At 46.2% G+C, this 15,336-nt stretch overlaps 2 protein-coding genes across 5 annotated transcripts in view; both read right to left on the bottom strand.

Moving 5' to 3' along the window:
• Positions 1-4,397: 4,397 nt before the first annotated feature.
• NOC4L (nucleolar complex associated 4 homolog) lies at positions 4,398-12,344 on the bottom strand. 2 transcript variants are annotated; one of them, XM_088065233.1, is made up of 15 exons: positions 12,225-12,344; positions 11,895-12,018; positions 11,700-11,806; positions 11,333-11,440; positions 11,050-11,199; positions 10,386-10,485; positions 10,051-10,085; positions 9,897-9,947; positions 9,254-9,365; positions 8,564-8,624; positions 7,919-8,029; positions 6,523-6,686; positions 6,070-6,152; positions 5,249-5,362; positions 4,398-4,939 (listed from the first exon to the last, which is right to left on the bottom strand). In XM_088065233.1, the coding sequence occupies exons 1-15, from the start codon at positions 12,318-12,320 to the stop codon at positions 4,823-4,825; spliced, it is 1,533 nt and encodes a 510-aa protein (XP_087921359.1). In that variant the 5' UTR covers positions 12,321-12,344; the 3' UTR covers positions 4,398-4,822. The 2 variants fall into 2 exon arrangements, with proteins under 2 accessions (XP_087921359.1, XP_014109188.1); XM_014253713.2 differs by lacking the exon at positions 12,225-12,344 and adding an exon at positions 12,125-12,167.
• A 396-nt stretch (positions 12,345-12,740) lies between these two features.
• Positions 12,741-15,336, bottom strand: part of EP400 (E1A binding protein p400) — a 50,880-nt gene continuing 48,284 nt past the window's right edge. For all 3 annotated transcript variants that reach the window (XM_088065189.1, XM_088065190.1, XM_088065188.1), the window contains one exon: positions 12,741-15,249. In XM_088065189.1, coding sequence (XP_087921315.1) covers positions 14,977-15,249 — 273 coding nt within the window. In that variant the 3' untranslated portion in view covers positions 12,741-14,976. The remainder of the gene's footprint in view (positions 15,250-15,336) is intronic.

The raw sequence follows: 15,336 nt of genomic DNA, 5'->3' as shown, positions 1-15,336 counted from the left end.
CAGGGCAATGCTGGGAGGAGGGATCGGCACTGTCCGCTCAAAAAGGCCATCTCCTGCCCCACCTCACCGCACCTGCTGGGACACGCTGAGCCAGCCCCAGCCAGGGCACCGAGGGGCGGCTCAGGTCACCCCAGCCACCGCCCCGCAGTTCCCTCACTCTACCCCACAGCCGGGATTTCCATCATCATCCTCAGCCCTGCAAAGCCACTCTCCATCCCCACGGCGCTGCGGGATCAGTTCCTGGGGCAGGGCCACCACAGGTGCCCTGTTTGGCGGCGGGATTTGCTCTGCTGTGCGGTCACAGAGCCCCGAGGGGATGCCCAGCCCCGCATTCCCCGCAGCATCTCGACAGGTCCAGGTGAGCTCCGAGCGAGCCGCGGAGCGCAGCGGGCACCGCCGCCCGGTCTGCACCGTCCTCTAGTGGCCACCGGCCCCGCTTGGCTGGCCACGGGGCACGGGGAGCGGGCACAGCCCTTCCCGGTGACCTCTCCGCCGCTCCCATCCGGGTGGGACGGGACTGTCAGGACTGTCACTCCGGCAGGGACACTGCGCTGTGGCTCCGATGGACAGCAGGGCTGCGTCCCGCCTGCGAGCCGCAGCTCTTGGCCACCAAACCTCTGCCTCCAACAGCACGGCATGCGGTATCGCCCACCTCCAGCCGAGAGGATAAAATGGAAATCCTCACACTCCCGGTGGGCAGGAAACTGATGCAGGAAAAGGGATGTGATGATTCATCCGCTTTCTATCTCGGAGCCCAACACTCTTTCCCCAAGAGCAGCCCAAGAATCTACCTTGCCACCCACCTAAATACTTGATAAAAGTTAAACACGAGCACCTGTGATTGATGCTTCTGCTCACACACCGCTCCAGCCGCTCTCTGGATAACGTGTGGCGTTATTGAGGCATCAATTATCTGCAGCACAAGCACAGCTCCATTAGCAGGCCTGCAGCCTGCTCGTTTTGATAAGGTTCACTCTGTGCATTTATCAACAAAATGGGGATAACCAGCAGGACATGGAGTCTGCAGCTTTTAACTCTGTTAGGACAGAGAAGACGTTCACATCTCTGTATGCACCATCAACAAGAGCATCCTGTCTCAAGAGCAGGGGTTTGTTTCTCTGGAAGAGGAAGGCAGCTTCACTCTGGTTTTATCTCTTTTGGCTCTATTCACATGCTCCAGAACTCTCTTTTTAGAGGTGCAAGTATGGCCCAGGGACAGGACAGAGAAACTGCAGAAAAGCAATTCTTTTCAGTACCAGGTAAACTTTATTCATAAACTACACAAAGATAGATTCTTGGTTTATTAATAGTAGTAAATCTCCAAGTCCAACAGGCTTCAGTTAATGAATATTGATTATGATAGTGCTGGAAAAGGCTAATGTCAGTTCAACTGATATCCTGTAGCTCTTTTTTTGCCTGAGCAGGGCTGTAAATTAACTAAGAGCTTGTTTTTCAAAATTAGGTAAACACAGAGGTTACAGTTGCACTGTAGTTCTCACTATCTCAGGGACATGAAACCACCTTAATGCCAACAGCAGCACTCATTTACAGATGTAAATTTGCACTTCCCTCTATCTCCCAATGGATATCTTAAAAGTAAGACTCTAAGCTGATTAACACAAACATTGTGGTCACCTCGATCTTTGACTCCCCAGATAAATCACACCACGCTCTTGATGAGCAGCTCTATTTTGCAGCCAGGCTGGGATGACTTTAATGGAAGCTCAGAAAAACCAAGGGCAGTCCATTGAATCAGAGACCTTATCATTACCCTCTAGTGGGGGACCGAGGCAATGATGGGTGTGGAGGCTGCAGGGTTATGTCAATGTTTTCATAAAACTATCTTTTATGCTCACTGAAATAGCCCAACAACAACAAAACCCCCCTCAGAACAGCCCTCCCCCTCTCCCACATCTGATAAAAATCAAATAATAACAGGAGTGACTTATGCACTCTCTGCCTGGTACTTCAATCTGGCCTTCCAGTTAATACACCCCATGATTAAAGCATCTATAATCTACAGTCTGTGGAGACCTGTAGAGCAGGAGCAGCAGCAGGTGTGCAGCCTGATAAGGGCTGCTCACTCTGTGCAGATGAAACTTTTAATATTTATAACTGCTGATTTTTTTCTTGATGCCTCCTATTGAGGGGAAAGGGGTGAAAGTTGAAAGATAAAAGCTTGATGAAAGACCAGATGCAATGTTTTTCTAAGGACAGGCAGGGGCTTAAAGCTATCTCTACCTAAGAGCTGGTTTAAAAATGCTGCTCAGGTAAGTGCAGCATCAGAGCTGGGGGATGAAGTCTCTGCAAGACCTTCAAGGCTTGTCTGAAGTGCACCCAGGCTTTCAGCTGTAAGCTCCTCTGAGCTATCTGTGGTTTGATTGTCTGCACCAAGCATAGTGGGGCTGTGCTGGGGCTGCCAGGCACCATCAAAATAATTAAGCCACTCCAGGTCAGATGCACATAATTCAAGTGAAGTGCTAAAGCCTTTCCAGCCCAGCAGTGAAATGTGCTGAGGAATCTGGAAAGACCCTGTGTCAGCCCGAGCCTCTGCCTTGGTGTCAGCAGGAGCAGCACACAGGGCACTGGGAATGCTCTGGGAAACATGAATTGCATCCTGCTCCAATCCAGTCACTGCTCACTGCAGTGTGGTACTTGGGATCCATGGCTGGTGGAACGCTGGAGATGCTGGTGCCTTTGCAGTCCTGAAAAACACTCCTTTCCATGGCATCCCTTTTCCTGGTGCTTGGATAATGCTTTAGGCTGTGGTCATTTACTCTCAGGTACAAGGCAGCAGAGGGCCACACCACAAGGCAGGAGCTGCTGCTTTCCAGTACTCCCCACCAACTCCATCTGCCTCATGTGCAGGGTGTTCCTGTTTGGTGCCAGGAGACCCCAGAAGGACAGACAGGCACACAAGGTCACACAGCCCTGAGAACACTCTGTTTACCCTCTGTCCATGTAGAGGAACCCAACCAAACTCCCTCATTTTCAGCACTTTGAGACCTGGATTTTCCCCATGCCCAAGTGGTCTAATATTTGTGCTTTTAAAAAGGACCCAACACTCCTGAGTGTCAATATAATGACAGAATTGAATGGCACTGCTCACCAGCAATCACACACAGATATACCCAGGGCCAACCTGAATAAAATAAAAATATGCAGAGAAAGCCATTCAACATAGACATTCATTCTTTTCAATACAGTCATCCACTTCATCTGAGATGATACACTGACATTTTTCAAAGTGGGCCATGTGGCTCTCATTGCTTCAGCACAGCACTTCAAGATGTTTACCAAACATACAGACAAAACCCCATGACAAAGGGAGATACATCCTAGAGCTGAAATACAAGGCCTGGGTGAACCTGAACTGAGGCTTCTCAAGTTGAAAGTTACATCTCAACCATTCTGCCTTCCTATCTCAGATACCAGGAGTCAAAGAAGAAAAGCAGGCTGGCCAGGGAGGAGGCAGCATTGCCTTTTCACCAGAGAACAAAGAAAGAGGCTTCCAAAGGAAAAGAGGAAAAATATCAATCCTCAGAAATACCCTGCCTGAATTCAAAAGCATCAGAAAGGGAAAAAAAAAATGTAGAGCTCTACACTGTGAGGACATGTCCACTGTTTGGAAAGCATGAAAAAAACTGGATGAAGAAAATGTAACACTTCAGTGTCTCCAAGACAGCTGCAGTTTTCCTTGACTTAACCAGACTTGGCTGCCAGAAATTAGATTTCTTGGCCTCTGCTTTCTTGATTATAATTTACTCTTCCACAAAATACTATTTCAAATTATGCAAGCAGAATTTAAATCTAAAGAGGTAACATAAAGTTGTTGAAAATGAGTTTAAAGAAAGTTCTGAGTTTGTCTGTGCTGTTAACAGTTTATCTCAAACTTAAAACCTTAGGTGGAACCCTATCAAACGGAATTTCTATATGACTTCTGGAAGTATATGAAAAATTAACAAAGGCATCCAGCAGAAATGGAGTTAAAAAGTTATTAGCCCCTGGATACACTCTGGCCAGAGCTCCTAAAACACATGCAGGCTGCAAGCAAAACCACACCAAGCTGCTTATCATTTCTGAAGCAAAACTCAAGGATTAGCCTCCCACTGCACATCAGCTGGCCTCCCCAGCTACAGCAGGCACCAGGATTATGTTCATTTCCAAAAGCTCATGAGCATTTGGAATCCAGCAACCTTAGTGCATGAGATGGATGTACAGGAACACCAGCAACATTTCACAGATGCTCACTGAGCATCTTTCGAGTTGTTAGACAAACCAGTTTCAGTGTCTTGAATGTGGGAGTACTGAGTACCAGGAAGAGAAAAATCTCTCTGAAGATGAGCTTTAAAATGCATGTAAAAATATAATTATAATACATCAGGTGTTTACACTCATGTATTGAAGACATTTATTACAAATAGGCTGTCAGCCCTCATATAAAAGTAAAACATCTGAAGAGCAAGAGCAGTCAGAGAATGCAATTCCCCTCGTCCCATGGAACAGCAGTGATGTCTGTTGATGTAGCCCCTGGTCACAGCCAGCACCAGCAGTTCTGGGGGAAGGACTGGGATCCCAGCCATCAACAAGTCCAGAAACCCTTGCTCCGAGGAAAAATGCCTCCCAAATACCAGGTGGTGGTATGCAAGTGTGAGAAACACAGCAAAGTCCATCCAGGGGCACTGGCAAGGGGCACTGAAGAAGGCTGCAGCTCAAACAGTTCAGCTCTCCTCACAGGGAAAGGCTGCTGAGCACATGGGAGCTTTCCATGTGTCCCTAAGATCCAATACTGCTGACAGATGTGTTTTGGTAGGAGATGGTATCAGTCTAAACTGAAGTGCTCTGCAAAAATATCATTTTTCTTCCCAAACAAACCTCGTACTTGCTCAAACTCCAGGGGCACGTCAACAGCCTTTTTCTTTACTTCTTTATCAAAAAGCTACAAAATAAAAACCAGAAAATATTGTCAAAACTCAGTACAAGCTCTTCACCCCAATAACACTGCTCACTCTCAAGTCTTAAAACATCCAGCAAATAAACACTTACAAAAAAAAAAAAGCCAGCCCTGTCACCACCATTGCTCATGCTGTTATTTAACAGACCATTTTCCGGGTTTGCCCAGGTTCTGGGTAACCAAGTCAGTGTAGCTCCCTCCCCAGCAGCAAGGCAGATGAACAGGACACAGATGCTGTATCCAGAATCTCTCTTCCTCTGGTTCCAGTCACTCACAAAGCCACAGCAGCATTACCTCATAATTTGAGAGCTCCAGGAGACCTGATATGTCATCCTCCATTTCAGACAGGGACTGGTTCAGGACAGCAGCTGCCTTGGCCACATCTGGGTGATAATGGCTCTGGAGAGACTGAAAAAGCAAGACAAGACAAATAGGAGATAATCTAATAAGTACAGGGTAATACACATCCATCTGCATTCACAAACAAGAGTCTGCCCATTTGCTGGTCAGATCTTCAGTGACCACCAAATTCCATCAGATCCAAGTTTGCTGCACCGTGCTACAGAGCTTCAAGAACTCCTTATTTCAGGCATCTTTCAAACATGTCAAAGGCTCCTCTCACATGGTCACATCCAGCTCAAGACAAATGCACCCACAGGCCATGCTTACACTGCATAATCCAATTCTGCTACCTCACAGTGCCCTCATGCCACACCCAAGCCCCCGCTCTCCAGGATTCCAGCTCCAGCACATCATTCTTGTTGCTGCTTCAGCCCCCTACATAAACCTCTCATCCATTTCTAGAGGATAACCTGCCTCTACTCAATTCACTTCCATCACTGCTCACCAACTTCCCCTCTCCTCTCCAGAGCAAATAAGAAGCCTGGTACATTTGCAGCTATTTAATCTGTTTCAGTTGTGAACTGCAAGTTCAAATGTGTGCTCAGAAGCCACCCACTAATCAGCATGTACATTGTTCCAGTGTATGGAATCCTTTGCTAGGACAGAAAATGATGTAGAGTAAAAGAAACCATTTGCTAGGACATGTGTCAAGGAAGCAGCAAGGATGGAAGAGACCCATACCAGGCCCAAATGTTCATTTTGGGATGACATACCTGAATCTCCCAGAGAGAGCTCTCCAAAGCCCTGCTTTTAGATGGCTCCTCCTCCTCCATAACATATGGATCTTCTGACATATCTAGGGAAATAGGAGATACAGAGCTAATACCTCCTGTGTGATATACATAAACCCTAAGAGAACACAGGCCCAGAGCAGTGCTGTAGCCAGTCGCTCCTTCCCAAGTCATTTATGGTCCAGGAACAATCTGACACATCCCAGCATGACCAAGTGCTGGCAGCACTACAAAACCATGCCACTTTCAAAAAACACAGAAGTAGGGCATTTGGAATAGCTTTGAACTTAACAGCAGGAGCCTGCTGACCTTTCACAAACTCAAGGGACAGGACAAAGGGATCCTTTCAAACCTCAGAACTGGAATCTCCCCTTTTCCCCCACAGCAGTGCTCCTCTTTATGCTGTCCTAAAGGTGTAACACACTCTCCTCGTACCTGCTGGCCCTCCTGGCCTGTGCACCAGCACCCTGCAGGCGGGGTGCCTCCGGAAGAGGTTGCAGATGAAGGGAATGACCATGAGCAGAGCCTCGGGCGGGGCTGTGAGGGCCAGCCGGGCCAGCCGCTTGATGAACGCTGCCACCAGGTACGCTGGCAAGTGCCTGGGGACAGGGGACAGGAGCTGTTAGAGTCCTGCCAGGACAGCCAGCAGCCTCAGCCACCCCAACAGCACAGATTAGAGACCAGGGGGCTCATCAGGTTGTTTTGGCTGTGGAGTAAAGAGGAGCTTTAGGAATTTCACTTTTAAGCGGCAATGTATTGTGTGCCCACTGGAACAAATTTTTTTGGGGAATTTAAATTCAGTGCATGAGTAATCTCAGATCACTGCGAGATTCAATCCTGATATGTGGCACCACTGCCAAGCACAGCCCCTGTACATGGCAATTCTTGTGGCAAACTTTATTCAGTCCTTTTATAAACTTCTGAGTGCTTGGCCAGGCAACCTTATTATATTCTTCTTATGTCATTTTGTGGGTTTAATTAATACACAGGCCATGATGTTAGATTTACATAACACTTCCAAGCACTGCAGCTGCTAATGGGAACATAAAGCTCCTGTGTAGTGTAAATGTGCAGCATAATTCTTTTTTTTTTAATGGTGAAAATGCAAATTTCTAACAGCAACCAGCTCATTTAGGCCCCTTATTCATGTCAGAAGAGTCAGGGTGAAAATGACAATTTTTCAGTCCCTCAGACTTCACTGCACCTGCAAGGCTCAACGAAGTTACCCACAGGTCTTGTCACTGTCTCCAAAGCACACCAGGAATACAAGGGGCTTGGATATGAAGTGCCCGGTGCTGTGTTACTGTTGGTTTATTTTATAACATATAACAGCAACTATGTGACCAGCTGCCTATCCAGTTTCTTCCCAGTGTACAATGAACTGACAAAATCAAGACAGGCTGTCAAACATTTCACATTTCAGTGCTTTATGTCTGCAAAAAGCCACCCATTTATCAACAGCTTTGTAATCTATAAAAAGCCTGCAAATTTTACTTTTCCATTTTTACAAAGACAAGACAGAAAATTCATCACTTTCACCCAAAGTGGAGCAGAGATCAAAAACACATCCATAAGCACTTGCAGCTCAAACCCTGATAACTAACTGCAATTCTTCCTTTCTGAAATCTATGGCTGAGGCAAATCTTCAAAAATAGCACATGAAAAATTACACAAGACTACAATAATAGTCTTGGATTCAGCTTTCTCCATAAAAATGTATCTAATCCAGCAGGCACACTGAATACATTAAATCCAGACGTGTGGGAGACTGTTCAAGAACAGAAAAACAGAAGGAAAATATGTGAGCATACATAATAAAGATGCTACTTACGATGAAGACAAAAACAGATCAGTCAGGTGGAAAAAGCGAGCTCGGTACTTCACGTGATAGATGGAAGGGTCTAACAGACTGTAAAGCTTTTTGTAAAAGTCAGGATACTCCCTGTTGAGAAAAAAGGAAAAATAAAACATCCATTAGTGGTGTACAGAGGGACTGTGTCTAAATGTTTTTATGTTTTCATTAAGAGCACCCCAGCCCACTGCTGTGCTCTGTTTAGCTCTCTTAGGCTTCCCTCTACAGTCACCACTTGAAAACAAGCTGCAAGGTGAATTTATAGGTCCTGCAGTGCCCAGCCATCTCCAGGGTGTGAAGCCATGTCCAATGACTGCAAATGGTATAGGATGCAGTGAAAGGGACACCAAAGACTATGGCTTCACTCTGTAATCAGATCAATGGAAATCGATTTTTAAGTGCTGAGCAACCACAGTCAAGAGAATATTTGTACTCAGTTGTAAAAGAAATCAGACAGCCAAAAAAGTTCAGCATCTAAACAGCCTGAGCCTCTTGTGCAGTTTGGCTTTCTCATGGGGGAATTTCAAAGCCTGAAGGTGTGGTGAATCCATTTCAGTTCCTCTTACATAAAGACATAAATGCAAAAACCTATGTTCCTTTAAACAATATACTTGTTTTACTTACAGATTATGCTGATGAATCAGAATAAATAACCCATTTAGGGCCAGAAGACTGATTGCTCCACCTGTAAGAAAGCAGACAGATATCAACACAATAGAAATAACTAGAAAAAATAATCTTCAAGTTTTTTCTATAATAAAATCTTCCCAGAAGGAACACAAAACTCAATACCTGAAATCAGAGCCAGTGAAAGGCTGAAAGGTGAAACAATTTAATCTACATCCTTCCAGAGGCTCCCAAGTTTCTTACAAAGATTAAGCTGTATTTTAATAGAACAAATGTTCAATGACTGAGACACAAAAATGTGCTCCTCTAATTCCTAAACAAAGTCACACTGGGGAGGCAAAGGTCTGCTCAGAAAGGACATTTCTGCAAGAATCTGTGGATCCTGTGTTTGGATCAGCAGCACTGTCTGAATTCTCTGTTTAAAATAAATCACTCCAGTATTCTACTCTTTCACAAAGCCTTAAATATGATTTTCCTTACATAAAAGGAGCAATGACATTTACAAACGCAGGTAAAATCCTCTCCCTTTCAGGGATGATGGAGATGACCCTAGTTCCTTAGCTCCATCCCAGCCAGAAGTAGACCTATTCCATCACCCAGGTCGTGGTGCTGCATCCAGCAGAGCTTCCAAGTCCATCTGTCCCATGCTGGAGGTGCCACAAAGGATAAAGGACCATTCTCACTCACCTATGCCATAGGCCACTGTCAAGAAGTCCATCATGAGAGTGGGCTCGTTCATGTAAGGCAGGACAGAGTCGTGCAGAATGACAAGAACCTTTTTGTAAAGGCCAGTGGGCAGCTGTGAAGGACAAAACAACACAGAGAAACAAGCACTGCAGGAAGAACACAGACTGCAGCAGCAACCTGTGGCTCAAAAGGGCAATGCACAAGCAGAAGGGAATGTGCCAGGAAAATAAGAACTTGCAGCAGCAGTTCCCAAATGGGACAGTTTACAAGTGACACCAATGAAGTTCACTCAAGAAGCAGGTGCTCACAACTAAGCACCCAGATGGGGAAAAACACCAGGAAAAAGGCTGGGGAAGCTTCAGCTTGTGAGCAGAGATTGCTATGCTGCAGATCACCTTGATGGGCAGAGATGTTTAAGTTAGGGAAAAAAGGCTGAGAGTAAGGAGAAAAAGCAGGCCATATATGAGGTCATGTTTCTTGCCAGAGTGATCCAACAGAAATGGTCACTGGGCTGTTCCCACCCAACACTCAAACCATACTGGGGTCCTACCAGCAGCTTTGTGCAAGGCTAGACACAATTGCTAAGGATCAGCAATCCTTAAATTAAAGAGCAATGCAGATCAGTGGCAGAAGTAACACTCACCTTGTGCTTCAAAAAAGTCAGCCACATTTTTTGAAACATCTGTTTGTGTGCCTTAAAACAGAATTGCAAACAGTGAGTTAAACACACTGGTACAGATAATGCTCTATTTTAAGCAGATAAAATTTCGATTCTAATGCACCAAATGAACAGTTACCTGCAGCTTTGAAAGTTTCAACTCCTCACGGTTATCTAAGAAAAAGGGGAAAACAGATGTTGAACTTGAAATGGATATTCAAAAAATTAAGATGATCCTTTTTAACTTAGCCCTTTGATACTCTAAACTCTTGGGCTGAAGTATTTAATTTGATACAAGGCCATAACAGACCCCCCTGTAGACTGAGGAATATGGATTTTTAAGACTGTTTAGAATCACAGTGATCAAAGAAGCAGATATTCTTAATCAACAAACAATAATAAGGTCTTACACACTAAAAATCTTAAACCTGATTCTCCTTTTCACATGCAGTTCATCATGCAGAGTTTACCAACCTTGCTTGACCATAAATTTGACCATCTCAGACTCTTTGTTTGGCATGTTAATGGGTGAGATGAGAGAAAAGACATTCTGCTGGTAAAAAGGCAGGGGCCTCTGAGGAAAAAAGCATAAAAAACAAACATGAAGCAAGTTCCACATCAGACAGCAAGATGCTGGGCTTCAATGTTGCCCTGTTTCCAAGTACTGAATATATTTAGGAAAGAGAAAGGGAAAATGTTGATGACTAAACTACACACTGGTATATTCTCTGTTGCAGCCTCAACCTAGAGTCCTACTTGTTTATCCAACACGAAACCTCTGTACTTATTTTGGTTTAACAAAACTGGTGAATCCAATGAAGGAAACAGATTCTTCCTCTGCAGCCAAGTAAACAGAATTAAAAGTTCTTTGTGTATCACCCAAGCTGTGGAGATTTGGGTAAAACAGAAGCTAGAGCCTGCACCAGAAAGAACAGTATGTGTCTTGAAATACTTTCAATTTCAGAGTAAAGCCAGTCTTGGCATACTGACACAGATAAGAAAAAACAATCAATGCCTTCAGTGGGCACACTCATTTCTCTGGCTTCCAAATATTTCCATGTATCACTAATTTCTCCCTGCTTCACACACAACCCAGAGCAGCTCATCCAGAGCCACCTAAGCAGTAACAATTTCTTACCTCCTTTGTCTTTTGCATGACCTGCAAGATGCTGGCAGTGACAGCCTTCATGACAAAGTACCGCACGTCGTCATACTCCATGTACTCCTGAAAGCGGGAGATCAGCAGCGAGGCATCCTCCTCGGTGGGCAGCAAACCATCAACAACTACCTAACAAAGGGTTTGGAAAGCAAAGCAACAAGTCAGTCTCTTACAGCACAGGAGCAGAGAGGCAGCTGAGGGCACACGAGTTCATGTGCCACCAGGTCACTGACAGGAGGGACTTTCCACATCTGCATCTTACCTTAAGAAGATCATATGGAAAAGTTAAAGTTCCCTTCCACTCTATTTTGATCAATGGATATTGTGCCTCCAATTCAACAAACTTCATGAGCGTGCAGAGTGCCAACTCCTTTAAAAAAAAGAAGGGACCATCATAAAAAAAACGCCTAAACAAGCACACCAGGGGTGAAACCCAAAGGAAGCAACTTTCAAGAGGAGAAAGAATGAGATATTATTTCCTGTGAAAGCTGCATGCTCGCTGCTGGTGAGCAGAGTCAGAGCATCAGTGCTGTCTTACAGCACTGCCTGCCCTCCCACACTGAAATATTGGGTGAGAACCTCAAGGGACCCCCCGAGAACCGTGGGTCAGCAGCGGGCCCAGGACCTACCTTGACCTGGAAGGAGTCGTGCCCCATGAGCTCCCCGAGGCAGCCCACGCAGTCCCTGTAGCGGTGCCTCATCCATATCCTGTACTTGTCCTCGGCGCTGTAGCTCTCTGTGAGGGACAGACACACAGCCAGGCTGGGCTCGGGCAGGGCCGCGCCTGGCCCGACCAGCGCCGCGGGGCCCCGCTCCGCGCTCACCGGCCAGAGAGGCGTCCTGCTCGGGCAGCGGCCCCACGAACAGCTCCCGCCGCTCCAGCAGCGCCCCGAACAGCCGGCTGCAGCTCCTGGCGGCGCTCACGATGTCCTCCGGCTCCTCCTGGCCCTGGGGAACAGCGTGTCAGAGCAGCGGCCCTGCCGCGCTGCCGTCCCTCAGCCCGCTCCCCCCGCCCGGCCCGGCCCGGCCCGGCCCGGCCCCGCCCGGCCCGCACCACCAGCGGCTCCAGGGTCCCTCAGCCCGCTCCCCCGGCCCGGCCCGCACCACCAGCGGCTCCAGGCTCCCTCAGCCCGCTCCCCCGGCCCGGCCCGCACCACCAGCGGCTCCAGGAGCTCGAAGACCCGGTTGGCGCTGGAGCGGCTCCCCAGCACGGCCTCCAGGCAGGCGGCGAGCGCGGCCTCCCGCGCCATGCTCGCCGGGGAGGACACGGGAGGAGGAGCAGGAGGAGAGAGAGGAGGAGCCGCGGCCGCTCCGCCCGCAGCAGGGCCGGCAGCGGGGCGGGGATGGGGATGGGGATGGGGATCAGGGATGGAGATCGGGATGGGGATCAGGGATGGGGATCAGGGATGGGGATGGGGATCAGGGATGGGGATGGGGATCAGGGATGGAGATCAGGGATGGGGATGGGGATCAGGGATGGGGATCAGGGATGGGGATGGGGATCAGGGATGGGGATGAGGGATGGGGATCGGGATGGGGATCAGGGATGGGGATCAGGGATGGGGACGGGTCCGTCCTCCCAGCCAGCACCTCCCAGTAACCCCCCAAGCCCGCCCTCTTCCCCCGGTACAGAAGGCAGAGCGAGGCGGCGGTAGAAAAATGTACACTTTATTACACCTTCAGGTAGGATACAGCACTATTCCTTATCATCCTACTGGGTCGAGTACAAATGTTCATCACTTATGTACAGGTTGACTTCCTAACACACTCCTGGGAGAAAGACACATCGAAAGGAAGAAAAAAAATAATTAGAAGGAAACAAACAAAAAAAAAAAGATGGTGACTTTATCTTCATCAACTGACCTAAACAAGAAACAATCGCCTCTTTAGACACCAAATCAGACCAGCACAACGACGTAGCCAGCAGCTCTCCCACTGCTGGAACTGTTCCCCCCCACCCTGACTTTCATGCACATCATAAAAGCTAAACACTTAAAAGTAAAACTGGGGCTAACTAAGCAATATTTTTGGATGAGTAAGGCTATACTGTACACAGTGTCACTACCCATTACCACTGCATCTGCTTTACATTTTAAACTACTCCGCTGTCAGCAATGCCAGCTCCCTGGCTGGCTGTGAAGTTTAGGGAATGGCACATGCCAGGGGTCAGAAGGGTCATGGGAATACTACTGCATGCAAAAACAGCTTAAAAAAAAAACAACAAAATGCCCTTGTATTTGTAGACCTGAGGGTCCAAGAAAAAAGGTAGGACAAAAGAGGTATAAAATAAAAAAATCAGGAACACCGCCTGAGCCAATGTTTACATTTGTGATCTGAACAGAACTGGCTGTACCTAACCCAACTAACACAGAGGAGCTGGCTGAGAATTCTTTCTTGTTTAAGCCATGTGGATTGCCAGGTACCAACAAGTGTGGACATACAGAGGTAAAAACAAAATATATGCTTTCCTTGCCCTTAAACAGGCTCCCTTCCTAAAAGAGTAAAAAGATCACAGAATGGAAAAATAATTTTAAAACCACCTCAGAAAAGGAATGTTGTCATTTTGTCTGGATTTTACACATTGTGCAGTTTTATGGCCAAAGTAAAATAAATCCCTTCAAGCCACCATGGGCTTTTTGATTCCTCACTCAGTGCTGTTTGCAAAGTCTGTCATTCATTGTATGCAAGAAAAGTAAAGAACCCCCCCACAGTTCTATGCAGCTTTTTGCTTTTTTTTTTTCTCCACAATAAGGCAAACTGATTTGGAGGAAGAGGCCATGCTCTATTCACATCCAAAATACCCACCTGAAGATACATTCATCGTTAGCTTTAGTAAAAGAATAGTACAAAAGTTAGATCTTACTCTTTACACAGTTGAAGAATTAAGTCTTAGATTTAATTTCACTATTCTCCCCTTCCCCTGGCCCCCCACCCCCCAAGCTGAAAGCCGTGTAAAAAGTACTGAACATTTAAACATGTTGCAAGAGCAGAATGAAACAGAGAGATTAGATTTTATCAGCTGGAGATTTTTCGTGACAGAAGTCCCATGAGAAACAGCCGTGGATCATCTGTGTAGCTGTATCTACTGAACAATTCTTTTACAAAAAAAAAAAAAATGGGCTACACTTTAATACACATCTACTATCAACACAATATTTACTCAGCTCATGCCTAAAATATCCATTATTTTAAAGTGAAATATGAGAATGAGCACACAGGTTGGGTGATTCAGTAAACTGTACACAAAAACTACTAACAAACATTTTAAAAGACTTACAAAAATGGAGAATGAAACCCTTTTTTTTTTTTTTTTTCTTTTTAATTACATATACTTACAGGTTTTCACATTTATTGGCTAAACTTTGCAGGGAGCACTTCAAGTCTGTGTTCTATCTTCCAGGGGCATTTACCACAGGGAAGAACAACACAGAGCTTTTGTACAGATGGAAAATACTGTGCTGTATCAACCACAGCTGGTTCTTTGTGTGGCTTCAACGTGGGTACTGAGCACACACAAAACTACAGCAAGGAGCTGCACGTTCCCACAGACAGGTGTGGTATTCCAACACAGATGGATTTTACTGACAATTATGGCAGATCACCATTTCACTTTTGAGAAGCTGGGCAGAATTTCAACCTAAGTAACGCTTGCTTTATCTGGTTTGAATGAGCACAGAGAACACAGGCAGAATGCATATTGTACAGAATTTGAGTGCTAAACAGTTGCTAATGCACAAGTTAATGTGAGTTTCCATGTTTAAATGTTCACCAGCAAGAAACCTTCTGCTACAAAAAAAAAAAAATAAAAAAAAATAGAGGTGTTCTGTCTTCATTTGGGTGTTTGGAGTAGCTTCTCACTTGTCTCAGCAAATGCAAAATACTGTATTTCCCTGTTATTGCAACAGTTCAACTTGGTTTGGTAGGTGCCTTTAATCTGACAGTCGGTGTCCTCATCTGTACTTTTGCTTGCTGACTCTGGGCTTCAGGTGTTGCTGGTGTCTGGGCTGGGTTCTGTACACCCGGAGCCTGAACCTGGGGAGATGCTGTGGTCACGACCTGCTGCTGGATCAGCTTCTGCTGCACGACCTGAGCAGTAGCAGTGGTTGCAGGGATCACCTGAACCTGCTGTTGACCCGCTGTCGTCTGAGAAAGGGTCACAGTTTGGGGCTGAGCTTGTACCTACACATCAGGATGAAAAGGCAATTACAAAATAGTTTAGCATTAAACTGAGCAGTCATAACATTTCTGTTCTACAGAAGGAATCCT

This window comes from Pseudopodoces humilis, chromosome 20 (assembly GCF_049639895.1).
Source record: "Pseudopodoces humilis isolate 2021_Gansu_Grassland_sample_001 chromosome 20, ASM4963989v1, whole genome shotgun sequence".
Classification (NCBI taxonomy): domain Eukaryota; kingdom Metazoa; phylum Chordata; class Aves; order Passeriformes; family Paridae; genus Pseudopodoces; species Pseudopodoces humilis.
The sequence above is the reverse complement of the archived record's forward strand: the minus strand, read 5'-3'. Positions and strand labels throughout refer to the sequence as shown.